The 27,585-nt window shown below is 36.5% G+C and overlaps 1 protein-coding gene across 1 annotated transcript in view; it reads left to right on the top strand.

The window, feature by feature from the left end:
• Positions 1 to 27,585, top strand: part of DOCK4 (dedicator of cytokinesis 4) — a 397,824-nt gene that overhangs the window by 144,189 nt on the left and 226,050 nt on the right. The window contains exons 2-5 of the mRNA XM_054692564.1: positions 17,481 to 17,564; positions 19,765 to 19,805; positions 22,124 to 22,179; positions 26,284 to 26,380. Of these exons, the coding sequence (XP_054548539.1) occupies positions 17,481 to 17,564; positions 19,765 to 19,805; positions 22,124 to 22,179; positions 26,284 to 26,380 (278 nt within the window). The remainder of the gene's footprint in view (positions 1 to 17,480; positions 17,565 to 19,764; positions 19,806 to 22,123; positions 22,180 to 26,283; positions 26,381 to 27,585) is intronic.

The following is a 27,585-nucleotide window of genomic DNA, read 5'->3' as shown; positions in this document are numbered from 1 at the left end:
ATCCTCACTTGGCCTCTGCCTCCCATGGAGCTGGTGGTGTTGATCCCCTAAGACTCAGGGTACAGTCACTCTTTTTTTCAAAGATTTATTTATTTATGCATACAAGAGCTGGGGTACAGGCCAGAGATGCAGGGACCCACTAGAGACAGAGTGGGGAACAGAACAGGCAGACTGACTGAAATGCACCACTGAGGGGAGCAGCGAGCGAGACAGGAGAGGTCTGCCTTGCCATGTGGGTTTCTCTCTGGCTAGCGGGGATCGAACTTACGCTGCAGAGGCTGCGGATTGCTTCATAGTGTGGTGCTTAACCCCTTGCGTGACCAGAGAGACTTCAGGGTGCAGTCTCTATCAGTTGGGGATCTGAGCTGTGGACTCCATGCCTAGTGCACGTCTGGCAGAAATGATTCTACAGACTCAACTGTTTTATCCTGCCCACTTCAGCAGGAGAGAGCAGCTAAAGGGGAACTCAGACCTAAAATACTACCTAGACCTTGTTGCCTTTTCTATTCTACTTTGGCTACCATTATTGCAGTCCTGCCCAGACTATCATGGAGTAGTGAACACGGACCTCTTAGCTTTGAAATTTCCAAGCACCATCAGGGAATTTCTGTTCAGCCTCTCTCCTCATTCCTCGCTCTTGCCTGGAGGAGGACACCAAGCAGGCCCTGTGTGTATCCAGCCTTCTGGCCTCCCTCTATTTTCCTCCCCATATCTCTTCTCCTTTCTGCCTCTTCTCTATTTTTCTAGACTGAAATAGCTTGTTTCCTTCCCATGGTGGGAAACCATTCCCATCATATGGTTTATAACAAAAACTTGCGTCCTCCAGGTTATAAAACTTGCTATTTAAAGAATAGTCTTAGGAATTTGGAAAGTGCTTGTCCCAGCAAATGCTAAGTTTTTGCTAATGAAACTTTGGGTAAATGGCAACTGTGATTTTCACAACTGTTGACTGGGAAATGAACAAGCCTGTTAGGGAAATAATAAGCATGAATATTGTCTCTTTTATCTTGTCGTCCTCCTGAAACAATACAGCAGCCTCAGTGGGATGAGAGCTAAAGAGCACCAGAAATTGCTGGAATGATAAATACAAATGACTCTCTGTAAATCTGTTACCTTGCCGTAGAATCAAATGTGGACCCATAAAGCCACCTCCACCTTCCACCCCTAATTTCCTGATACTGAAATTGACCCATGACAATTTTCTGTTGAGTAGTGGGAGTGGAGAGGAGAGCGGGACTCTAAAAAGATGTCCTTTTTGATTATACGAGCCAATTCTTACTTTGTCAGACTACATTATTTTAGAAATAGTGAAGTCTTTAGGTCCTAATATCCAGAGATAATATTCATCCAATGCCAGTCACTGTTTTCAGTAGTTACTACAACTTCTGGTTGTGTTTAAGTCCCTGACTCTGTTGACCAGTTTTAATTCATTTATTATATTTCATTTAAAATGTTAGTTTGTGGGGTGTAGGCTCTTTGGCATAGAAAGCAAAATCAATTTAAGGTTTGAGATACTGAAGGTTTGATCATTTAAGTAAAAGATTAGTCTTCAAGAAATGATTAACATTTAATCATTTTCCAGAAAGAAAGGTAAATTCAGAAGTTTGTTTTTTCAAGGCCAATGCGTGCATACTGCAGACTGAATGAGGGGCTGTGGGGATTCAAATTGAAAAACATACTTTTTCAACACTGAACAATGTTTAGTTATAATAATGTAAATGTTCTTGATTAATTTTTAGCTGAGGTAATATTGGGGTACCCCCATCAGATATTACCACCATAGTGCACCCACCACCAACTCTCATTAGTGTTTGTGTTTTACAAGTATAAGATCTCCCCACTATACTCCATAGTTTTGTGTTTTTTTTGGTTTTGTTTTTAACAGAAGGATCTGTTACCACTAGAAAATCGTATGAAGCTCACCTTTTTTATCTTCGGGGTTCGAGATCAGTGAACATTAAGTTGTTTGACATATATTACTTCTGGCCAGACCCCTCTTGTCTCAGGGAAACTGACAAGCATGATCTATTGTTTCTGCACATATATCTGGAACTTAAAAAAGGCTCAGTCTATGGGGAATAAAGAAAAATCTAGAAGGGTGGGTATATTGTCATCTATTTTGATGGGATTTTGGGTCATATGTCTCCTTTGCTTAATGTGTTTGTCAGAACTGGGGCAGGTGGTAGTAGGATTATAGGGAAATACTTGAGCTTATTTATCTGTCACAGTTTCAAAGACTATGTAGAAAAGTTTTTCCCTTTAATGTTAGGTATTTTTAACTATGTAGCACCAATTATAAATTGGAATTTCCTGGCAAAATAGAACTTAGTTCTACATTTAACTCTTAGATAAACAAACAAACAAAAAAGACCTTCCTGGCAGAGAAAAGTGCAGAATTTTTAAAAGTATATTCTCTAGGGCTTCCCCTGGTGGCGTAGTGGTTGAGCGCTGGGCTGCGAAACTGCCCGCAGCCTTTGCAGCACCGGTTCGATCCCCAGCTGCCGGCGAGGGTCTCATATGGCTCGCAGACCTCTCCTACCGTGCCCGCTGCTCCCCTCAGCAGTGTATTTCTTAAGTTTGCCTGTTCTGATCCCCACTCTGGCTCTGGTGAATTCTCTCACCCTCCCGTGCTTCTGACTGTACCCAGTGCTTGTATAAATAAATAAATAAATCTTAAAACAAAAACAAAAACACTTAAAAAAAATTATATTCTCTAGTGGACAAATCTTCTATTTTTGGTTTATTAAAAAGACTTAACAATGCACAAATATTTAGTATGCAAAAGGACCTTAAAACTTAGTGACTGAAAAAACCTTGTATCATTTTTATTCACATTTTATTGAGCCATAGGATATAGGAGGGAGTTGGAGAGAGGACAAGGATATTTATTTAGTTATTTCTATAATGTTGATAAATTCAGAATCTTTAAGCATATTATGTTGGAATCTTGATAGTCTATGGTCAGTTTTTTTGATCTATTCATTTCTGTTAGAAATAGCACAATTATTCATTTATATAGATTTTAAAGTTCTGGAGGAACTTTAAAAGTTCCTCCATTTACCAAATTTGTTACTAATTTTGAAACTTTGAGTAAATTAGCAATACTTTATAAAGCATAACTAACGTATCACTGTTACTATAGGCTACAAAATGAGATATTTTTATTATATAAGAAGACATAGTCATATCTTTATATATGTACTTTTCATGTAAGCATAACTTCTAGTGATGCTTTGGAATTTGAGCTCATACCTCCTTTTTTTGTTTTGGCTATATACAATTTTCTTTAAATCCCCATACATCTATAAAAAAACACATGCCATTTCAAGTTAATTTTTTTATGTTAAGGCTATTTTTGGAAGTTTGCAATTATCCTCCCAAAAATAAGGTACTTTCTGTGTTGTTTGAAAAAAATTTCCCCTTCCTTAGCATCTTTGGGCACTTGTTATTTCATTCTGTCTTGGCCAGAATATTAGAGACAATCACTTTGTACATAAGCCCCAAGGGCGTTCACATTGTCAGATTTAGTTCATGAACAGACTGAGTCACCTCCAGTGATGCTTAGGAAAAAAAAAAAGGCAAAATCATCATTCAAACCAAATAATTGCAGTAGATGGATTGTTCCTAATTAACATATTGTGAAATAAATGACTTGCTTTGGCCCTAACACCAGACCTGTTGTCTGTTTTGAAGATATTTTGGAAAGCTTATCTAATTTGCCTGGCAAGTTTCTTGGTAGAGGGGAAAAGGATAAACATTTACAGAGATTTTTAACCCTAGTCAAGCATAGGGATTTTTAATTTCTATGGGGAAAAATAGGGTGTTTGGGGGTAGTCTTAAAACTTTTGTTTTAAATAATGCAGCAATTTGCTAACAAAGCACCAGATTTCAATTATTGTAAACAACATCTGGAATTAATGGCTGAAATTCACAGTGAGAAGAAAGGCATAGGAAACAACTGCTTCATTAGTTTATAAAATTGGAAGAGGCAAAGAACAGAGGGCATACTCTCTAGGGGGAACTTGGTACCCTCTAAAAACCCTGAGGAAGGATTTAAAAGTTCACTTATAATTGATAAATGCTGAATTGGTAATGTTCATTTTTTTATCCTGGTTCCCTGATTTGGCTATTAGAGTTTTATGAGTTTTGCCTTAACTTGTCATTGAAACCACAAAGATAAACCAGCAGTATTTCTTTTAATAAATTTTTTAATTTTAAAAATAGTTATTGAGAGGGGCCTCCCCTGGTGGCGCAGCGGATGAGCGCTGGTCTGCGAAGCTGCCTGTAGCCTCTGCAGCGCCGGTTTGATCGCCAGCGAGGGTCCCACATGGCGCGCAGACCTCTCCTGCTGCCCGCTGCTCCCCTCAGCAGTGTATTTCGTCAGTCTGCCTGTTTCTCTTCCCCACTCTGGCTCTGGTGAATTCTCTCACCCTCCCGTGCTTCTGACTGTACCCAGGGCTTGTATAAATGAATAAATAAATCTTAAAAAAAAAAGTCATTGAGGGGAAACAGAAAATGTCATGGAGGATATATAGAGTGGAAATAACAGGATTAAATGAATTTCTTGGATGATAATGAGCCACATGAAGAGCAGGTTCACAAATACCATATGGATAATGATGTGATCACTCCTGGTAGGCCCTTCCAGTCTTGACATCATGTGAGTGTAAAGCTACTGGTCTGAGCTCCCACAGACCTCAGGGGACATGGGTCTTCATTCCCTCAGCTATCTGTGTCTGCCTAGGGGATGGGGTGTTAGTGAAATTGAAAGGAAGAGTTGTTCTGCTGTTAGCCCTGTTCTCCTGGGTGAAAAGAAATGATGAAAGAGAGGCAAGATGTATTCATAATTATACATTTTAACTGAGTAGTATGGGTGGATCACTGGGAAATGGCAAAGTTGAGATGTGATACCCTCTCTCAGATCGGAATTTTCTGGGAGACTCCCAGGACAAGAAGCATGGTTCTAAGAAAGCATGATCTTGTGTCCCTGTCTTTCTACATTTGCCAGTACCTTTCCACCTGCCCCATGGTATATCCCTCTACTACTCTAAATCCCATACCATCCCCAAATTTTCATTACATGTGGGATTATTATTTTGATTATTTAATTGATTAATTAGGTGATTATGCTGTAGCTTGAGAATCCAGCCATTGACAATAAATACCCAACTTTATAAAATTTCTAAAACATAAATCACTTGTTAGAGGTTCATTGTAGTTTTTAAATATCTCATTTTAAGTGATTTTAATAATCAGTCCTAATACAGTGTAACAGAATTAGTAATTTTGCAGTTATCAATCAGTACTTGTACAATAAAAACTATTACTGTACAAAATTATTAGGAAGGTATATTAGGGTTCTCTGGAAAAGCAGGGCCATTATTAGGATGTGTATGTATCATTTATACATATGTAATATATATATAATATTTTATAGGGAATTGTGTTGTAATTTTAGAGGCAGAGAAGTCCCACAATGCCAACTTGAAGACGCAGGGGAGCCAGTGATCTGTTTCTGAGAGCTGAGAGCTGATATTGTAAGTCCTAGTCCAGGGCAGGAGACTTATGTCCCAGCTCAAGTACTTGGACAGATTGAATTCTTCCTTCTACATTTTTGCCCCAATGAATTATATGATGCCTACCCACTTTGGGGAGGGCAATCTGCTGTACTAATTCCACTGATTTCAATGGTAAAATCTCTTCCAGAAACACTCCCACACACCCCTTTAGAAATAGTATCTAATCTGGGCACTCTGTGTCCCAGTCAAATTGACACATAAATTTAGCCTTCACAAAAGGCTAGTTTTTGTCATGAAATAAAATATAAATTTTACCCTGATTTCCTCATCAGTCACTGATAAATGCAGTAAAGACAGAGGAATTAAATCAAACCTCAGGATGGTTATAGTTAATGAGAAGGACCTATCCAATTTTCCTTGAAAATGTTGAGCTAAACAGGTGGAAAGGTCAGAATACACAAATAAGAATTTTTTTAGCTAAGGAGTTAGTAGCTAAAGAGGTCATGCAGTGTACTGAAAACTGGACAAAAATGTTAATTTTGTTCATTTTCTGAAAGAAATGAAATGGTAAGATTGAGGTTTTATTTTGTTTGATAGAATGAGGTCACCTCAAGGATTCCTATGGCAGTAGTGGTATTAATATTGTGCTCTGTGGAGTAAAGTCTATGCTCACTTAAAAAGGGATCCATTAAAAATTTTAACAGCAATTAAAATAATCTACTGTGTCTGGATAACCCCCTGTATAAAAACAGTTAAATTTACCAAGGTTGCAGGCAATAATCAGCAATGCCTGCCATAAAGTATGATGAAAAACTGTTATTTGCATAGTCTCAAAGTATCTCCCTATAAGATACTTAATTGCAAAGGGAAGAATAGTAGTTCTAGTGGAGAACCCACTTAAACCAGATGATCTAGGTTAGCATACCAATAATGAGACACTTTGCCATCACTTGCCTCCTGATAAGGTACATACAGAGAACACATCATCACATTTAATCAGGAAGGAATGTCAGGCAAACCTAACTATCCAGACATTCTGCCAAATATCTAGGCAATATTCTTAAAAGCATCATGGACATAAAAGACAAAGACTGAGAAGCTTCTACACAGGAGGAGGCAAAAGAAGTATAATTAAAATAATATGGAATCCAGCTTTGAATCCCTAGTCAGTGTACTTTTTGCCATGAAGGATACATTGTAATTTCTTCCTCCCCATGCTGTGTTATCCCTTGAACTATTGAGGCAGAGGAGACATTAAAAAGGTGAATATCAAAAATATATATAAAATAAAATGTTGAATCTCTCTATCTCTGCCTTGGCATTTTAGGAACAATCCCTCTTACCTTCATTGCTTTCCATATCATTTTCATTTGCCAAACATTTTTTTTTCCTCTTTTGTCAGAGAAAACAGTGTATTAGCTGTTTTTTTCTCCCCGTTGGGTGACTAACCCAGTATCTTTCTAAGTATAATTTCCAAGAAGTCAAAGTTTTTGACTTACCATTGTAGATGGAAACCTTATTTTTGCCCATGATAGATTCAGATCTGGCCTCCAAATTTCCAGTTAGTGATCATGATGAAAAACAGTATTCCATATTTAATTATAGGTATAGGCTTACAATTTCCATTCTTCTACATTGCTTTGATCCTTATGACACTCTGTGAAGTTAGGCCAGACAGGTGATGTCATCCCAAACTAGGAAATGGAGGAATTAATGACCAAATGGTACCAATGTGGAAGACTAAACTCCAGTACTCCATCTCTCTGCTTAATATTGTTGCTCTTCCCTAACTGCTCGGGAGCTTTTGAGATAATTGTTTCAACTGTCTTCCAAGAGACTTCTCTTAGCTGGCAAATGGCCCAAACAATAACCTTTTCTATCATTTACCTTGTTTTTAAATGTCCTAATAGGTAGATACAATAATTAGTTCAGAGTTCTATTGTTTGAACTTCAATTGTTCTTGTAGCCACTTAGGAAAATGCCTTTGCCTTTGTAATGTTAAAACAAGGTGAAGGAAATATATTGTTCATCATTCTGGGGGATAAAACTGGTTGGTTTACTACACAGTGAGAATGTCTTCCAATAAATCTTAATGTGGAATAACTCCCTCCTAATATAGTTAATTTATGTCCTTCCTTGTCTCTTTCCTCTTCTTATTCTCTGTATTTCCAGTGGGAATAGAAATGCCTACATCATAGAAAGATTAGAAATAATCCATAATGAATTTAGCAAAATCCTTAACATAAAATAGTAATGCAATAATATTACTTTCCTTTTCCCTTGAAAATAAATTTTATCACATAGTAAGTTCTGAAATGGGTAAGCTTTAAAGCTTCTATGTATATGTTGGGCTCTCCAGAAGTAGACTCTGAGATGCAGATTAGCTTGTAGGATGTTTATCAGGGAAAGCTCTTGGGCTTTGTACCTGTGCAGGGGAGGAGAAGGAAGCAGGCTGGGCAAAAGGAGCAGCTGAGCTGCATCATAGGTCCAGTGACAATCTTAGTCACGTGAGATGGAATGGCACTTGGCATTGTACCAAATGGTAGCATGAGCACCTGGCCCAGTCTTTGGATGCAATTCACTCTGGGTATGTGACTTTGCTCAAGTGACTTTGGGCAAAACAGCTCTTTTCAGCTAAGGAGCCCCCAAATGGGGTTGTTGGCCAAGGACTGTCTGCCCTAACTCTCTGAGCAGATGGGAAAATAAAATAACTATTTCTTGGAGGCATCACACTCCCAGACTTCAAACTCTACTACAAAGCCATAATCATCAAAACTGCATGGTATTGGAACAAGAACAGACATACAGACCAATGGAATCGAATAGAAAATCCAGAAATAAACCCACAGATTTATGGTCAACTAATCTTTGACAAAGGAGCAAAGACTATGCATTGGAGCAAAGAAAGTTTGTTCAATAAATGGTGCTGGGAAAACTGGGTCGCTACATGCAAAAGAATGAAGCTTGACCACTACCTCACACCATACACAAAAATCAACTCAAAATGGATTAAAGAACTAGACATAAGACCTGAAACCATAAAATACATAGAAGGAAATATAGGCGAAACACTACGGGATTTGCACATCAAAGACATCTTTACAGACACATCACCCAAAGCAGTGATAGTGAAGAGAAAGATAAACAGCTGGGACTACATCAAATTAAAGAGCTTCTGCACAGCAAAAGAGACAATAACAAAAACAAAGAGAAACCCCACCAACTGGGAGAACATTTTTGCACCCAACACTAATGATAAAGGACTGATCACAAAAATCTGCAAAGAGCTGATGAGACTCAGCAACAACAAAGAAAATAATCCAGTCAAAAAATGGGCAGAAGAGCTAAAAAGAAACTTCTCTGAAGAGGAAATGCAAATGGCCAACAGACATATGAAAAAATGTTCAACATCACTTGTAATCAGGGAAATGCAAATCAAAACTACCATGAGATACCATCTCACACCAGTGAGAATGGCACATATTAAAAAAACTAGCAACAACAAATGTTGGCGAGGATGTGGAGAAAAAGGAACTCTTGTGCACTGTTGGTGGGAGTGCAAACTGGTCCAACCACTATGGAGAGCTGTGTGGAGATTTCTGGACCTACTAAACATAGAGCTTCCATATGATCCAGCAATTCCACTCCTAGGTATTTACCCAAAGGACACAGAAACATCAATTCCAAAGAGCACCTGCACTCCTATGTTTATAGCAGCACTGTTTACAATAGCTAAGCTTTGGAAACAACCCAAATGCCCAAAAATAGATGACTGGATCAAGAAGATGTGGTACATATATACCATGGAATATTACTCAGCATTCAAAAAAGATAAACACATGCAATTTGCAGCAACATGGATGGCACTGGAAGGGATCATGCTCAGTGAAATAAGCCAAAAAGAAAAAGAAAAATACCAGATGGTCTCACTCATAGCAGGAATCTAGAAAACTTAAATAAGGGACCAGGAAAATGAATATAAGAAAGTGAAAATCAAAATCAACAAAAAACTATGAACCAGAGACACTTTTGGGGGGCGGGGGGGAAAGGATTGGGGTCAGAATTGGGCGTTTGCAATTGTATGGGGGAATATAAAAATAAAATTTAATATTTAAAAAAAAATCAATAAACTCAAATTCAACTTAAAAAAAAAAAATAACTATTTCTGAAGAGGCATCTTGACATTGCAGCACCTGCCACCATACTTTGTTTACCAAAATGGCAGTGGTTCAAGCAGAATGAATTCTGTAATCCCTGGTAGAACTACCCTCTTACCAATCAAGGGTAGCAATATATTCTCAGGTGGCACTTGTGTAATGTCAAAAAAGTCATTTCATTCAGTACATTTGTGATTCTTCAAAACATTTAGACCAAAAGGGACCATGTGAGCCAGCCTGGGCATGGTAACCTTGGCTCCCTAATGGAATCCTGTTAGTAAGTGTGCATGTCTGTTAGGTATTGCCTGCCTGGTGTGAGGCCTCCGGGCACAGTTCATAATGAGATGGAGGCATTTGCCAAACATATAAAGTCTGAAGATGAGAAGTTGTAACAACATTTCTTTACATTTTCCAGTGAACTCACTTTCAGTATCAAAGCTGAGTTCAGGAGCCTTTGCTTTTTTTTATTTTTTCTTTTTTCAGTCTTTCTGTCCGGACCCCCCCCCCTATAGTTCCATTATCATGCTGATAGCCACCTGGGAACCCTCTAAAGTTAGGAATGACCACTTTGCTCTTAATGTCTTCCTTACAGGAGAAAGACAGTCCTGTGCTGGTGATAATACCAATAGCCATCTCCACGTGACTTCTGCACTATCCTCCCTCAAGCCCTGTCTTAAACAGTTAAGACAAAGAAAGTGTATTGATGATGGACTTTTGACTTGGTTTTCCCACCACATTTACCTTTCTTTACAGGGTGATTCTGTACGCGTGAAGAGGAGGTGACCCCTTGTGATTGTCCAGAGTTGATTATTTCATGAAAGTCTCTGGATAGTATTGAGTCCTCTTTATCCCTTTCCTTTTCTCTGTTTACCCAAGTTCTTATTCAATTTCTTCAGTAAACCTATCTTTTTCTCCCCTTTTCTATTTTAGTTCTCCCCCCCACCCATGATACTCTTTCCAGTTGATATACTTCAAGGCAGCTAGACAAGTCACAGCCAGACGTACAATGTAAAATGAACATCAAAACAGGATAGGACTGGTTTTATTTTTATTTATTTATTTTTTTTTGGAATGGAATAGTGAGTTCATTTGGTTTTTAATTTTTTTTAATTGAGGTATTGTTAATTTACATCACAGTGTATGTCTTAGGGGTTTAAGTTTACACCTCTACAAATGTATATTATTTCACCACATCCACCACCAAAATCCCAATATTCCTCCATTAGGCACCTCCCCTCTCCCCTTTGCTCCCATTCCACCACTTCCCTCTTCTGGTAGCCTCAGTCATAGTCACATGATTTCTCCCCTCCTGTTTTTATTCTTCCCCCTCCCATCCTCTGGATGTCTCAGATCTGTGGTAAGTTTTCAAAGTTTGTCCTTGTCTGACCCTTTGTTTGGTTTCTTTATATTCCGCATATAAGTGAAACCATCCGGTATTTATCTTTCTCCTTCTGGTTTATTTTGCTGAACATAATCCCTTCCAGCTCCATCCATGTTGCCGCAGATGGCATGGGTTTTAAGTGTGCTTTGAGAAGCAGTTCCTTTAGAACGTCCCAAGGTCAACACCTGCACTGTCACTATTTTCTAATAGCCACTGCTGTGCATCAAGCCCCAGCATTGAGGATATTACAGCTATTCACGTAGGAATATTTGCTCAATTTCTGGAGCAGTCATAGCCTATTTTTATTACAAAAACAGCTGTTACAGTTTTGGATTAAGAAGGATTCTGTGGGATAACCCCAGAACTTAAGAAAAATAGCAGTGCATTCTGTGTTGTAAATGGGGCTCACAAGCGACCTTGCAGAATCCCAAACTGTTCATGAGTTGGAAGGTCCTTTTATGGGACAGATGAAGCCAAAACACTGACTTTGAGAGATGAGTTTCCTTCCTTTGTGTCTCAGGGACAAAGAATTTTTATTATATTTTATTCTGCATTCTACTCCATTCATCTTAGATTGTCAGCCCAAAAAGGGGAAGGGCAGCATTTGCCAGACTTGTATTGAATTGTGGTGAGGAGAATCACAGTAAATATTATTTTGACCATGATGATGAAGAATATGTCATTGCCTGCATTGTAGAACTACGTGATTGACTTACAGTCTTTTTAATAATTTGTTTCTATTTTTGTTTTTAAAAATCATAGAAACTCTGTGATTCAGTTTCTCTGCACAGAGTTTAAAATTCCTGAAGTACAAATTTGTTCTCTGCGTGAGAAATTTCATTCTCTGTGATCTTTTCTGTAGCAACCAAAGTTGTTAAAATTATAAGAAAACAAAATAGAAAAGGAAATCAAGAGATTAAGACAGCATGCGGTCATGTTGACTAAATCCTGATATTACTGGGGTGGGGGGATGCCCAGAAATTGTACAATGGGGACTTTTGTATAAAGGCAATTACTTTACTATAACTGGGGACAGAAATGCATTTTCACTATAGACTTTTTTCACACAAAAACACTTGGGGGAAACTTAAAGGGATTTAGAGTTGTATGCAAGAGAGTTGTATGCAAGATGAAATTTAAATATAACATACTTTAACTGTGTTTGATGGAAATGAAAATGGAGGTTTTGTGAATGCTTATGTTAGTTTTGAAACTTTGCTAAAACAGTTTTCATTAGTTTATGGTACATTACATGTTGCCACTAATTTACATGAACCAATCTTGTTTTCAAATTTCTTGTGCTTTTGTCTGAAACTGCCTTCTCCTTTCAACTTTTTATTTCACAACATGAAGCACAAATCATATAGCATTCATTCATCCATTCATAAATTCAGTAGATTGCAAAGTAAAAGTTACTCATGTAACTCACAAGTTTAAAATGGCTTGCCATTTTAGAAGATAAAGGTCAAAATGATCTTGAACAATATATCCTGAAAAATGTTACTCACTAGTATGAGTTGCAATTTCAAACATATCTTTAGGTGTTTTGGGTGGCCCTGACATTCTCCAAATCTGTTAAAACCTGGTTGCCATTTTTTTCAGTGACTTCATTCATTCATTTCATGTATTTGTTCATTCTCCATTCATGTATTCAGTTATCCATATGCTTGGTCTTAAAGATAAATACAAATAGTTCATGTTCTCAGTGTCAAGGTACAGATAAATAAAGTGTCATTATAATATTACATAATACCTTCCCTTTAAGGTCTGGTCAGACTACCCTTGGGCACAGAGAGAGTAATTGATTCCATTTGGGTCCAAAGCTCGGGAAGAGAAAGATAATCAGCAGGAGAGCACCTGAAAATCAACAATACTAACCTTGAGCTAGGCTTTAAACTAAGGGTACTTTGCAGTTTCCAGTATAAAGAAGATAGCAAAGGCAGCACCCCACAAAGGTAATAATATGTGTGATGGCACTGAGGCCTACATGAAAGCACTTGATGAGAACTTGGTCATGACTGAGCAGAGGGCAGTATGTGGAGTGGTATGTGGGTGTGAGCATGGAAAGGTGGCAGGGACTAGCTGTAAAGGGCCTCATATAAGAAGCTGAGAGCAGGCTTTCCCTACTGTGATATCAGCTGGCTTTTGCAGCTGGGAACAGATACCCATTCTTTCAGAATTCAGGCAGTGACTGAAACCAAAGCAAAGCTGGTTCAGGAGCTGAGTTCTTCAATGTGTATTATGCTGTGTCATGCTGAACTGAAAATTCTTCTAGACTTAGAATCACAGGCTAGGAGGGTGCTTTTAGTTCACCTTGTGTAGCTTATTTGTTTTACAGAGAAGGCATCCAAAGCCCAGTGAAATTGAAGGGCTTAATATTATAGTTTACACTTAATAATTATCAAATATATTTCTAAAGAGTAAAATTGTAATTCACCTACATGGACTGCTTAGGTAAGAAATGAGTTGACACATAGTTATGACTCAGAAAAACTATCATTACAGTTTTTAACAGCTTCTATGAAAGAATAAGTTTTCATGGATAACATAGTTGGTTCTTAGAATTTTGAGCAGATGCTTAAAATAGTATTGCCAGTAATAGAGGAACCTATTTAAGACCAGATCACTTAGTAGTAATGGCCCTGTTTTCACTCATTCCCTAGGGATTATTTACTGAGCTCAGATTGTATGCCAGGCTCCATACTGTATTGGGAACACAGCTGTCAGCTAAAAACAACACAGTCCTTACATTCATGCAACTTATAGTCTATTGTAGGAGACATTATACAAAAACTTGTACAAATAATGGAAGTTGCTGAAATGTTGTATGTTGCAATGAGTGCATGTAGTTGGGGTGATAGAGGTACATCAGACAAGACTGTCCTAAGAAGTGACCACTGAACCCATATCTGTAGGGTGAATGTAATATAATTTGGGAAAGAGCAAAAGGAAGATATTTCTTGTAAGGGGTCTATCATGCAAAAGTCTTGTGTGGGAGGGAATATATCAAGAAAGATGCTGACAGATAGTCTTTATGTATGGAGCACAGGAAGTCAAGGTTGAGAAGTGTAGGATGAAACTAGAGAAAAAGCAAGACCTTATAGGCTGTAGCACTGATTCATATATTTTCAGGTCTGATATTTAATATAAGGATGTCATCAAGGGATGTGTACTTTGGGAAGATCTCTTAAACTGATGTGAAATGAATTACAGCAGAATTTGAATATTGAGCATAGACCCAGTGGGAGACTTCTAATGAAGCCAGGAAAATGATAATTACAAGCCTGGGGTAATGGTAGGTGTTGATTTGGGCATACCTAAGGATTATATGAGCTACACAGTAGCACAAAATAAGAAGAAAATAACCTTGTTAATCTTTTGTTCTATATTGCACGTATTTAATGACTTTTTCTTTAAATGAATGAAATACTAAATACTTTAAGACTAAGGATTTTTTTCTGATGTCATGCACATAGAAAGAAAACTATAACCTTAATCACAAATGTAACAAAGTCAAAGATAACTTGTGAACAGTGTTTGAGGAAGGACATCATGGATATGTACCTGGCTTTGGGGTGGTCCTGTGTAGGAATGTGCAGAAATCCACCTAAGAATAGCAGAACAAAGCAGGACTAATAGCAGAAGACTAATTAGTTAGACTAACATTTTAGAGGTGATGATGGGGAGAGAAAAAATAGCTTAAATTTTATTAGGAGATGGCTAAGTTTTAGGTGTTTTGACATCTAGATAGATATATACAAGTTGGAAGGTTCTATCAGATATTCAAAGCATAGATCAGAACTGGGAAAATCTTGACAAGTCTTGTGTCACCAGGTGATTCCAGAAGCCTTAGAACTCTCAATGAATAGATGAAAACATATGGATAGAAGAACAAAAGTGCAGTTTAAACAATTGAGGTATTTATTAAGTGGCTAAAATATGCCAAACATATGGTAAATTATTTCTAAGGTGCCTTAATTAATCTTCCATTACATTTTATGATTCCTTTATTGTTATCCTCATTTGCCTGATGAGGTCATGGAAGTTCTTAGTGGTAGGTGTCTTGACCAATGTCACACAGCTAATAAACAGTAAGATCTGGGGTCATACTCATATTTCTTGATGTCAAGTTTCATGTTATTTTTGTACACCTCAGCCTTTAGCTTTTTGAGGGCAGAATGTAGATGACAGCAATATTTAAGGGGGCTGAGAAAGATCTACAGAAGACTAGAGAGTATGAGTGAGGCAGTAGAAGATTCAGAAGTCAGACTCCTGAAGGTGATATGAATGCAGACACAGTACAGGGACTGGAGGCTGCAGTGGAGGGGTTGTGCAGGTGGTGTGCACTGAAGCATGAACAGAGATGAAATCCATGAATTATACCACTGTGTTCAAGAAGGGGAAGAGGAGTAGGAGAAAGCAGCCAGCAGTGGGTTGGTGTTTATGGCAACCCTGGGAGTTAAAATTAGGGCATTTGTGAGCGGTAAGTGCTATGCCAGCAAGCTCAAGCTCTTAGACCTCTAAGTGAAGGGTACTTGGCATCCAGTTGAACTGCCAGGGTGTGTGAGGCAAATCCGTGAGTACAGAAAGACAACTCTGGGGGCAACTTGTTTTGGAGTTTTTAAAATTGTGATCAATCTATTGTTGTTGTGATGTTCACCCCTTGTTAGAATGGGTCTTTGAAAATAATGGGAAGGAACCTGTCAAGATACACAGACCCTTGCTTGTTTTCTAAGCAAACATTTTCTAGCATATGAATAAGAGGCCATGTGGTATTTATGGTTGTAGTTAGAAATGACATCATGAATTAGTGCTTATCTAAAATGTTCTAACTTGGTTACTCTGCACTTCTTTTCATCCATCTCATGTACTTTGGGTTATGTTTTTTGTCTTGTGTTTTGATCTCTTGTTAATTTTGTTTTGAGGTCATAAAAGGGCTTTTGACTTCTCTAAAAGCCCATTACTTATTGGCATGTTATGATTTTTGACAGATTCAAGTGTTGCTTCTGGCTTATGCAATACATTCACAACAGTAGCTTGGGGTTGTATCTAAACCTCTCTATCTGAGGCCAAATTATAAAATTCACTTCCAACATTTTAGTTTGTAAAAATGGCACATTAAAGCATTTGCTATCATTATCTTTTGATATGAATTGCAAGTTGATTTCAGCATACCACCTATTAACAGGATGTGTCTCTTCTCTTTTTGTGTGTTAAAGTATACATTTTTGTTATTTCTCCTTGCTTGTCTCCTTTATGACCCAAGCATTATTATCCTGAGAATAATCACTGTACTTCATTTTCTCTATAACTCCTTGAGTTGCCCAGGAATGCACCCTTTCTCTTTAGTATTACATCCTGATTCTTCCCAGTCCTACAAATTGTTCCCAAAAAGCAATCCCTCTATAACCATTAGGTAGGACTAAATAGTGGCCCCTTCCCTCCCCCATTCCAAATGGCACTGAACTAAGACTTGTGGGAATGGTCGTGGAGGTTGTGTGTTTGGTCCTAGGGAAAGGGTACAGTCATTATTAAATAAAATGTCAGCATTGATTACTACACAAGAAGATTGCTTTTATGTCACGCTCTTGGCTAGCCTTGGGGACATAGTAGTCAGCAAATAGATGCAGCCTAGGGAAAAGCAGCTTCCTTTAAGCAATATAACAGAAAGGTTTACCAAGCTCAAAAACAAGTAAGAAATATATTCCCCATTTATTATTGAACAGCTATATATTGAGTAACTACTATGGGTTGTGTACTGGATGGAGAGTGACTATTGCAGCAAATAAGTGGGGTATGGCTTCTTAGGGAGTTATTAAGACTCTACTTTTGTTTACACCTGATATTGAAAAATATTCTTGATATTTTGCATATTATTTTAGTAGATTCCACATCTCTGACATTTATATTTCTAATGCCTTTTAAAAAAAGATTTATTTATTTATGCATACAAGAGCTGGGGTGCAGGCCAGAGGTGTGGGGGGATGGGTGAGAGGATTCACCAGAAACAGAGTGGGGAGCAGAACAAGCAGATTGACTTAAATAAGCTGATGAGGGGAGCAGCAGGTGAAACAGGAGAGGTCTGCTGTGCCATGTGGGTCACCTCCCTGGCCGCGGATCCAACTCTGAAGTGCTGCAGTGGCTGTGGATAGCTTCATAGCTCTGACACGTAACCCCTTGTGCCACCAGTGATGCCCTCTAATGCTTTTTGTACCAGAAAGTTGGAAAGTATATAAACTTAAAGATCGACAGTCTTCAAACACATGTAAAATTAAAACGTGGTAATAGATTCTAGCTATCAAAGTGTGCTTACTAGTCACATTCACTTTTCCTAGTTGATAACATTTAGTAGTAAGCAGTATAACTAACTGGCTATAACTTATTGGAAAACTATCTTCATGTATCCTTTACTATTTCTTACAGTGATTGCCAGTTTTCGAGGAACCATTCCTTATGGTCTGTCATTGGAAATTGGAGATACAGTTCAGATCCTGGAGAAATGTGATGGTAAGTGGGCTAGTGGTGATTGCTTAAGGTTCTGTGAACAACCTCCTCAACATTGGGCAGTTCATAAAGTTTACAGATTCTGCCCATACCTGATTAATTTCTGGAATTTTTCTAGTAGTCAGAGTGAATCATTTTTGATGAAACTTGTTTTATGCATATTTCGTGTTTGGCTTATTGGAATGCATCATTTGGTATTTTTATGCTGGTGATGGTATTTTTTTCTACAATTATTCTTTATGCATTCACTAATGTGAACATAAAAACAACTGAAGTTACTATATTTGTGAGAGTTCATAACTCAATGCCAAGTTAGAAGGCTTTTCTGAGAATCTGAAGAGTCTGGTAGATCCCTCGGGGCAGAGATCCAGAGAAGAAATGACTTCTCCAAGGTTGGGGAACTAGATATTTTGGGGGAAATCATCTGCCCAGACATAGTTTGCTCAAGTCCTACATCCATCTCCCATACCCAGCCACCCCAAATTGAACTGAAATTATTTAGTGCATGTGCAATGTTAGTATAATATATGAACTGTGTGACTGTTCTTTATGTAGCAGGTAACTCATAAAATCAAATTACCTAATAAGCTCTCAAATGTTTGTATTCTCCACAAAACATCCTTAAACTCTATTCCTTAAAAAGATCCCAGATGAAATCACTGCCACTTTTATGATTATTGTTAACAAAATAACCACATTTTAGAGCACTATCAGTATGTACAAAAACATCCATTTCCTCCTAAATGTTGTACTTATTAGGAACTGATATAACATTCTATCATGTCAAAGTTCATTATCAAACTGTGTTCCCCTAGAGATATTACATTTAGTTCAAGCCTGATATTAAATGTTGGTGACACACAAACACTTCTGTCTACTGTAATTAATATATTTTTAAAAAACACAAGATTTTCTGTCATTGCCGATGATTTTTGCCTATTTCTACTTTGTGTACAGATGAATATAAAAATCTGTTTTTAATTGGTTTATGAAAATGGGCTCCATTGCTAACAGGAGCTGTTTTGTAATCTAAAAGACTTTCTGTATCATGGAATTAGAGACTTCTCTACAACCTTTCTGCAGTTTTCAAAAGGTTTTGATTTTTGTTAGAAGAACCATTTAAGACTGCATATATTTCATGGATATGTTTTTAAGGAATCTTACAAATCCAGAGATATAGAAATTCTCATTCTCAATTCATTTCACTCTCTTCAGACTGATTTTAAAACTGGTAGGCATTATATTTTATACAATATTTCCTTTTTAAGAAATAAAAATATTTAAATACAAACTCAGTATTTCTTTTTAAAAATTCAATTGGGTAGAATATTTGTTACATAGTAAAATAATTTCTTCCCAATAAGAAAAATATTTTACATAGTTGAGTAAATTCTGAGTTGAAAATAATACATTTACAGGAGGATGTATATGTTTGTATATCCCTGTACTTATATTAAACTATAAAAAGATATATTTTCCCTTAAACATAATGCTGTCAAATTGATTCAGAGTTGCTCAGAAGTTAAGTAAAAGGCATTCTACAAAATAGCAATTAGAGTGAGCTCCTGGTAGGACCTGCTGATGGAAGAGTACTCATAGTCATTCTCTTAGTGGATGAGATTTCGCTTCAGTCTTGTAAAGCTATCAGACTGTAAAGCTATCTAACCCAAGACAGTAGATTGCAGGATGTGAGGATTCTTTCACTGCATAATCCTGGCTGAGGTGTTACAACCTGACTTTGTAGTCAAGCAATGAGAATTTGAAATAAATTGAATCTTGCGCAGATTCTTGAATTTCCTGAAACTTAGTGTAGTCTCAGTCTCTCCATTGTAAAATGGCCAGAAATTGTGTTCAGAGAAGTCAATTAAGTTGCCCAAGATTAAATAGCTAATAGGTAGCAAAGTTAGAATAAACCCAATGCTCTGGTTCCAAAGCTTCTACTTCTATTGTGCATGTTTCTGTTTTTTACATATAAATTTCCAGTGTAATAGTTAAACAGTTTTATTAGTAGAATACTTAAGCTTGTAGCAGTCATTTGAACTATACTCCTACTAATCTTAAACCCTATCTTATTTATATATATAATATATACATGTACAATAGGATGAAATTCTATCAGGAAAGGACATTGATTTTTAATAACTTATTTTCTTTAAAACTGTGTATGGTTTATTGAAATATGACCATGATTATTTCTCCACAGGCTGGTACAGAGGATTTGCCTTAAAAAACCCAAATATCAAGGTAAAAAATTTTTGCTATTAATTATAATTATGGGATTTTTTTTTAAAAAGACAGTACTTTGGTTTGTTTCTTCTACAATTGAAAATACAGTTGGAACTCAACTGAAATGCCAAATGGCAATTCAGTATTTTCATAACTGGGAATCCCTTTGAACTTGGATTATGGTTAAGAAATGCTACTCAAATGATAATCTTATGTAGCTCTTGAAATTTGTGCTGAAAGACCTTAGTAAGTTCACTATATATAAACAAATTCTTTTTGAAGTGTTACTTTCACTGAGTCAAAATTAAAATTGAGGAAGTGGTAATATACATTTCAAAAGACACACTGAATAGAGGTATTTAATCTTTAAGTTTTCTGTGGTATCATTTATAAAATTTTAGTGTGGAAAAAGGAGCTTATTGTAGGATGTTAAGATTCCTTTTGGGTTTAGGAAGCTGAAACATGGCAATCCCATATTATAAAGAACCCATCTTATCATTCTAGACAGAAATTAATATGACTCATTACCCTATATATATTTATATAAATCCTTAGGAATTACAGCTGAAAGTAATATGATTTTGTTTTATCTTTTATTTGTGTATTATTTTGACACTAAGCCTTACCAATATCTTTTTTTTTTTTTTTTTTTTTAAAGATTTATTTATTTTATTTATACATACAAGCACTGGGTACAGTCAGAAGCGCGGGAGGGTGAGAGAATTCACCAGAGCCAGAGCAGGGAGCAGAGCAGGCAGAAGGACCGAAGTACACTGCTGAGGGGAGCAGCGGGCGGCAGGAGAGGTCTGCGCACCAAGTGGGACCCTCCTCTGGTGGCCGGGGAGCAGCCGGGGATCGAACCGGCGCTGCAGAGGCTGTGGGCAGCTTCGCAACCCAGCCCTCAACCGCTGCGCCACCAGGGAGGCCCCTTACCAATATCTTGGCTTCTTTACTTTCTTCCAATTTCCTCAGCTTTGACCCTTATTTCCTATATTTTCTAATATCTTCTTATGTGTCATATTCAGTTTTTTTGTTAATTCTGGCTTCATTAGGATTGTAGATAAAAATTATATAATTTCTCATTCTCAAGATATAAGAAATTAAACTCTCTTGCCTGTCTTTCTACTTAAATATCCTTTGGGTCATCCTATTTGTTTAATCACTTCATTTATTTGAGGTCATTCTAAAGGAGAGCTTAGGGACAAAAAAAGTATACAAACTTAATGTTTTTAATTCTTTAGACTTCATTTAAAGTTATTTTTGGATATCTGCAAAGCACATTCAGATATAACTTCAATATTTAATTCATTTAGATCTTGTTTAAGAAAAAAATCTACTAGGATTTCTGTTGCTTCTGTCACTCTTCTAACTTCAATTTCTGACTTTTCTGTATTAGTTATAATAACTCTACTTGTTATTCTTATCGTATTGAGGTAAATTTAAAGTTTGAAGAAAATGCAAGAGTTTTTTTTTTTATCTACTTACCATTATTGTATATACAAATTTGCTTACTAGGTATTATGTTATCCTTATACCTAGAGTGGTGATAATGTATTCAAATCACATTTGTTTTCCTAAATATTTAATTGAATTAGTCATTTAATTCTACATCAAAACTCTCGGAGGATAATGTCATTTAATTGCAATAAAGTTGATGCTAATTTTTTAAATGGTTTTTATCTCTAAATTTCCCATTTAGAACAAAGAAACAATTTCCTTGTCCTGTCTTTGCAATAAAGAGCTTTCTGTTAGCAATGCTTCTTTTGTTTAATTTTTGTTCTATCAGAATGGCAGCCTGGTGATTAATGGCTACACTATTTTCATCAGAGATCTTCTATAACACATAGTATGTATACTGTCTTGAAATTCACAGTGGTATTTCTTGAATATAAATTTTAAAATAGACACATGAGTGTTTTGGAGAGAAGAAAAGAAAGAACAACCCAGTCAACCAACTGACCAACCAACCAAACAAACAAAAAACCAACAGAAAAGTAACCCTCTTTCAAAATGTGTAATATAAAAAAATTGCATTCTGTGCACAATTCCTTAATTTATTTGATTTCCTATTTTATAAAAAATGTATTCTGGAATGAGATTTATTTTTTTATTCTATTTATTTTAAAGTATCTCCAAATTTAAAAATTGTAAAGAGGAAAATGAAAGGACTGGATCTAAGCTACAGTAGATTTTCGTGTAATAAATGTGGTAGAAATGTTGCTTTTCCCAATTTCTGGTAGTAGTATAGTTGTGTTACTACGTTTTATACACTTGGCTTGTAAAACCTGTCCCCCCTTTAATAGTTGGCATCGTAACCTTCATGTTTTCTCTTCCAGGGTATATTTCCTTCTAGCTATGTTCACTTGAAAAATGCCTGTGTGAAGAACAAAGGGTAAGAAATGAGTTTTATTAATAGTTGGAGGATTTCACAAAACCATTGCTTATTCTGGAACATGAAAAGCTCAGTAATTGTCTTGAAAAATGAACCATAGCTGCTCATGTCATAGTGTGTGTTGTTTGATAAGATATATTACACTAAGGCAGTCAGTGGGGAAATTAAAGAGTCATGGCTGTGTGTACTGGACAGCAGGAGGATCTGGGCACTGAAGGTCCCTTATTACCCACAATTCCCTAAATCAGCCTAACTTTACACAGGAGTTGGGACTTTTTCATTTCCTTCTATGTAGAGAAGTATCTGGTAGTCAGACATATAGAATGCTAGGTCTTGTCTCAAACCCCAGAAATTTCCTCAATTCACACTGATTATCAGTAGCTGAGTCTGTCTTTTTCTAATTGGAGATAATGCTATATTGTTAGGCAACCACTTCACAAAGCCGCTATTCTACTTAAGAGAATATCATTTCGATGATATTTTGTTTGATTGAGCTCACTTACCACTTAGGGATTCTCATTTAAAGAGCTTTTCCAGTCTATTTCCAAAAGTACTTGAAAGCTCTGTCTGGATAATAGAACACTCAAATAAAATATAACAGGATGAAATAGTAGAACCTGCTAACTTAAGTGGTTAATATAAACAGATCATTCATTGTAAGGGGCCATGGATTTGGACCAAAACATTTGGTGCCAGTGTCACAGGAATATGTGGATCACTGATTAATTTTTGTTTTTTGATAAAAGACAGAATTCAGATTCTGATAATTTTTTCATCAAATAGCAAAAATAACCATTTATTTTAAATACTGAAGCACTTTTTATTTTAATATTTTTTTAAAGATTTATTTAGTTTTATGCAAGAATTGGGGTACAGGCCAGAGATGCAGGGTGTGAGAGGATTCACCGGAGACAGAGCGGAGAACAGAACAGGCAGATGGACCAAAGTACACTGCTGAAGGGAGTGGTGGGCGAGACAGGAGAGGTCTGTCCTGCCATGTGGGTTTCTCCCTGGCCGGCCAGGAATCGAACTCGGATTGCTTCATAGGTTGTGTCTTAACACAGTGGGCGCCACCAGGGAGGCCCTGAAGCACTTTTTAAAACATAGTAAATGATACCTTCAAACTTGAATTTTACCAGAATTTCTAAGGATGTTATTCAAATGGATGATTCTTGCATCCACTGTTTGTAAAGGCAGTGTATTAAATTGTAGTTAAGTGAAATACCTTGTGCCAGCAGCTGAGACTCTATGCTATAAATACTGTGAATATTCCCTAAATAGATAAAACTTAAAACATGTAGGAGATTCTTATGCTATATGTCTTGTATATGTCAGCTACTCTAAGCATTATTATTGGTGATAGTAGTAATTAATAATTACAACTACTTTTGCTCCTTTAATAAATGTGTGTCTTTCAGAAATGTTATGCAGCTCTAGTCTACCAGAAGTGAGTTAAGCAGAGTTATCATTCCTTGTGGAATTCTCTCACTAGATTAGGTTTGACACTATACAACCCACTTCAAGTCAGCCAGAGTACAGTTTAGAAAACAATTCATCCATGTATTCTACCCTTTCTGCCTTGGTGATCTCTTCCTGACAAAGTGAAAACCCCAAGGTCTCTCACCTGTCCCTTAAAAAGCATTTGCCTGGGCAGACACACACAGCCCATCCTCTCTGTTGCACACAAGCCAAGCCCTGACCCCTCAGCTCTCCAAAGCAAATAGCCACACAGCTCTCTCTTACACTCTGAGGAAGAGAGGAGAGAGGATGCTAGCAAGGATGATTCGTTGAAGTGGTCTTCAATGTGTGAAAGTTCTAACTCTGACAGCAGATTGGGGGGAATGTAGTTTTAAATAACATAAATAACTCCTGTTACTTTTTTTTTTTGGTCTTGTTTAGTAACTGATGAATATCTGACCCACTTCTCTGCGTTTAAGCAAGTTTAAATCTGGGTGAAGGTGCCTGGTTGTATAAGTGTAAAACTTGGTTGTAGGTTCTTTACCCAACATAGGATATGATGAGCATTATACTGCAGGAGAAGGTTGGTGTGGAACCAAAATTTATTATATATATATATATAATATTTATTATATATATAATATATATATATATATATATATAAAGCTTGTAACTGAGGCCCAGATTTTAGAACTATTAACTGGAAAAAAATCCAAGAAACTTTAGCCTGAAAACATTTGTGAACTCATATTGCCAGGTGATTGCTTTCTCTTTGGGAATTTGGGATTTTGATGTTAACGGTCCTATTTTAAGAGTATTAGCAGCCTGATGACCTACCAGAATTAAATAACTGCAAAAGATGTCTTAAAATAACTGAAAAAATTTAAGGGTGACTACTTAGTACAGACTTTTTGAATGTTGATTTTAGATTTAATACTACTAGGAGGAAACAGCTGCTTCATCTGAAAGGGCAATTTTTTGTGTCTTAAAAATTTACATTTGGGTGAGCAAACTCCAAATCAACTCCCCACAGACTGAATTGCCTTTATTGTTTATTGGGTCTTCAGTGCAATGTTGGACTAATGGGGTCCTTAAATTAAATTATAGTTTATGAACAGTGAAGCCATTTCTATATCATTTAATTCCTGCTGAGGTCATGTCACTTTTTAAATGTTAAGTTGGTTGTTGAGTTTTCCTGGAAATTCATTGTTCCCTCCTTGACCTTGCATTGGATCATTTTATAAACTCTCCAAATATTCATCATTTAGATTGCAACAGCTGCTTCAAAAGCGAAATAAATATACTACCATTCGAAAATTTCATATGTAGACTTGATACAACACTCTGTATATATCACAGTTCATATATTACTATTTACTTTATTTCTAGCTTTAAATCCTAGTTTTACATTTTCAGCTGTGCATAAGCTCTAGAAAGACAAAAATATTCGCAAGATAATTTAGCAGTGGTATAAAATGCAGAGATGAGTCTCTGATGAAGAAATCAAGGCAAGAGTTTAGTTCCCATACTTGCTATCAAGAAGACAAAAGATAATTATACACACTTTGGACATAACATCAAAAAGGAACCATAGAGTAGCTGTTAACCTCATGCCAAGAAGTATTTTCCCTTGATCATCTAGACAACCTGGTTTGGTGTCTGGTATGTGCTACCTTCTACATATTTGATGTTGTCCTTTGGAAGAAATCCACATCAATATAGTCATTAGATTCTTTTGAGAAACAGTAGTAAAAATAGCCGCTTGATCGTTTCAACTTACATGTAAAACTGAAAGCATTTTAAAAAAGAAAGTGAAATGAAGAAAACTGTTACTGTTTGTCAACGGTGGGCTATAAAGGTGCCCCCTCCAGTCTTTATGTATTATCTCAATATTAGGTTCACCATATCTACCTACTACATTTTGATATGAATATTTTCCAAGTATAGTTTCTGACTTTTAAAGAAGGAATAGAAAGAATGTATTATACCTATCATAAAAACATTTTACCATGGATATTCAAATATCTGTGATGTCTTACGCCCTTAAAATAATTCTGTAATGCATAATAACATTAATAATAGTACTAATCATTTTTATGACCTCATTTGCACATAATAAAAATGTGTTAATGACATCAAGTGAGTGTTTAGTCAATACCTTGGTAGCTAGTTCTTTGTAAAACTGAGTTACTTTGGATGTTTGGGGCCAAACATTGAATAACTGTATGATAATTGAATAAGTGTGTCACCCCCTTTAGCCCCATGGCCACAGAGCTTGGAAAGTGAAGACTGTCTAGAGTTTAAATAAGCCTGATGGCCTCAGGCCACACATGAGGGTTTTTGACTTGGAGAGGTTTATTGAGTTGCTGTTTAGTGGTCAAACTGACTAGGGAAGAATTCTTCTGAAATCGTTGCTTCTCTATCGCACTGCTCAAATTTGATCTGGATGAAGTGGCCAGGCATTTTAATGATAACCACATAACCCACATTGCATTCCTCGTAGTGGCTCAAATCAGATCCTGGTTATTATCTGCAGAACCAAAACTAGGTGTCTTCCTTTCCTAGTTTATTTCTTTGAGAGTATTTAAAAGAAAATGGCTGGCTATATTTCCATAAATACTTTGTTTTTCTTTTTTAATTTCACAGACAATTTGAAATGGTTATTCCCACTGAAGACTCTGTTATCACAGAAATGACGTCAACATTAAGAGACTGGGGAACCATGTGGAAACAACTCTATGTGGTAAATAACTTTTTAATGGCCTCATTTTTCAGATCGAGAATTGTCTTATGAAATATCTGAGCAATTTTAAATATAGACTAATATTTGAGCACCTGCTATAAATCACTAGTACTCCTCAGGGGATTAGGAAGACAGAGCTAAATACAACTCAGTCCTTTAAGTCTTATGTCCACAGGGTGTGGATTTAGTTTTATAAATAAAATTATAAATTTGTTTTTATAAAGTTCTTTTTCAGTGCTGCAGGGATGCATAAGATGATTTTTCTGGCATGTAATCAAATAGGATAGTTTACATGGAACTAGTATTATGCTTTCTGATTATGTTTAATTTTCATGGAGAAAGATATATTCAACACAGTCTTAAACATTGATAGTATTTTATTGTATTTTAATTCTTTAGAATGACTCAAATATGCTAAAAATTATAAGTTATTTAGCCAGAAACAAGGAGAATATTCTGAACATAGAACAGCAAGGAATGTTTCTTGGGAAAAAAAGTAGGGGGTTAATGTTTTGTGGGTATGTATGTACATACTTATTTACTTAATATATCTAATTGCATTTATTTAGAGGTTGCTACAATGCATATCCAAATGCTTTATAACTCTATCTCATTTAGTCCTTAGAACCAGTCAAGGAAATAATGACTGTGATTATGCTCAACATACAAAGAGAGAAGTGCAGCAGAGAATGAGGTTTTTGATCTAGGCCACATAGTGAGAAAGTGACTGACCTAAGATTTTGATGCAAATCTAGTACCCTGTATTAGTGAAAATTTGGGGGTGGTCAAATTTTGGGGAAGACGAATGCTATTTCTTCCTTTCCTCAAAGAAATATAGAACAACTTAAACATTTGAAGGAATTTGTTCAGAATACAAATGTGTACTGAGCCTGGCAAAATGATTTGAAACTGCCAGTCAAAGATAGAATCCAAATTAATGAAGAATATTGGCACAGAATTAAAATTTTTATTGTTACATATAAAGTGCAATAGAATATTTCATTGAGGCAATAAGATCTTAAAAAGGTCACTAATAACATCCCTCATATTGTATTTCACTGGTCCTACTTTGCTGGAACAGGTAGCTTTAGAACTCACTACTGAAACCCAGAGGGCAATGTTAGATGAAATGCCAGAATCTCAGCTTTGCTGGAATGAGTTAATGCAGCGTAATGGTAACTGGGCAGAGGGGCCCTGATCTGACA

Source organism: Talpa occidentalis, unplaced genomic scaffold (genome assembly GCF_014898055.3).
Source record: "Talpa occidentalis isolate TD23 unplaced genomic scaffold, MPIMG_talOcc4v2.1, whole genome shotgun sequence".
Lineage (NCBI taxonomy): Eukaryota > Metazoa > Chordata > Mammalia > Eulipotyphla > Talpidae > Talpa > Talpa occidentalis.
The sequence above is the reverse complement of the archived record's forward strand: the minus strand, read 5'-3'. Positions and strand labels throughout refer to the sequence as shown.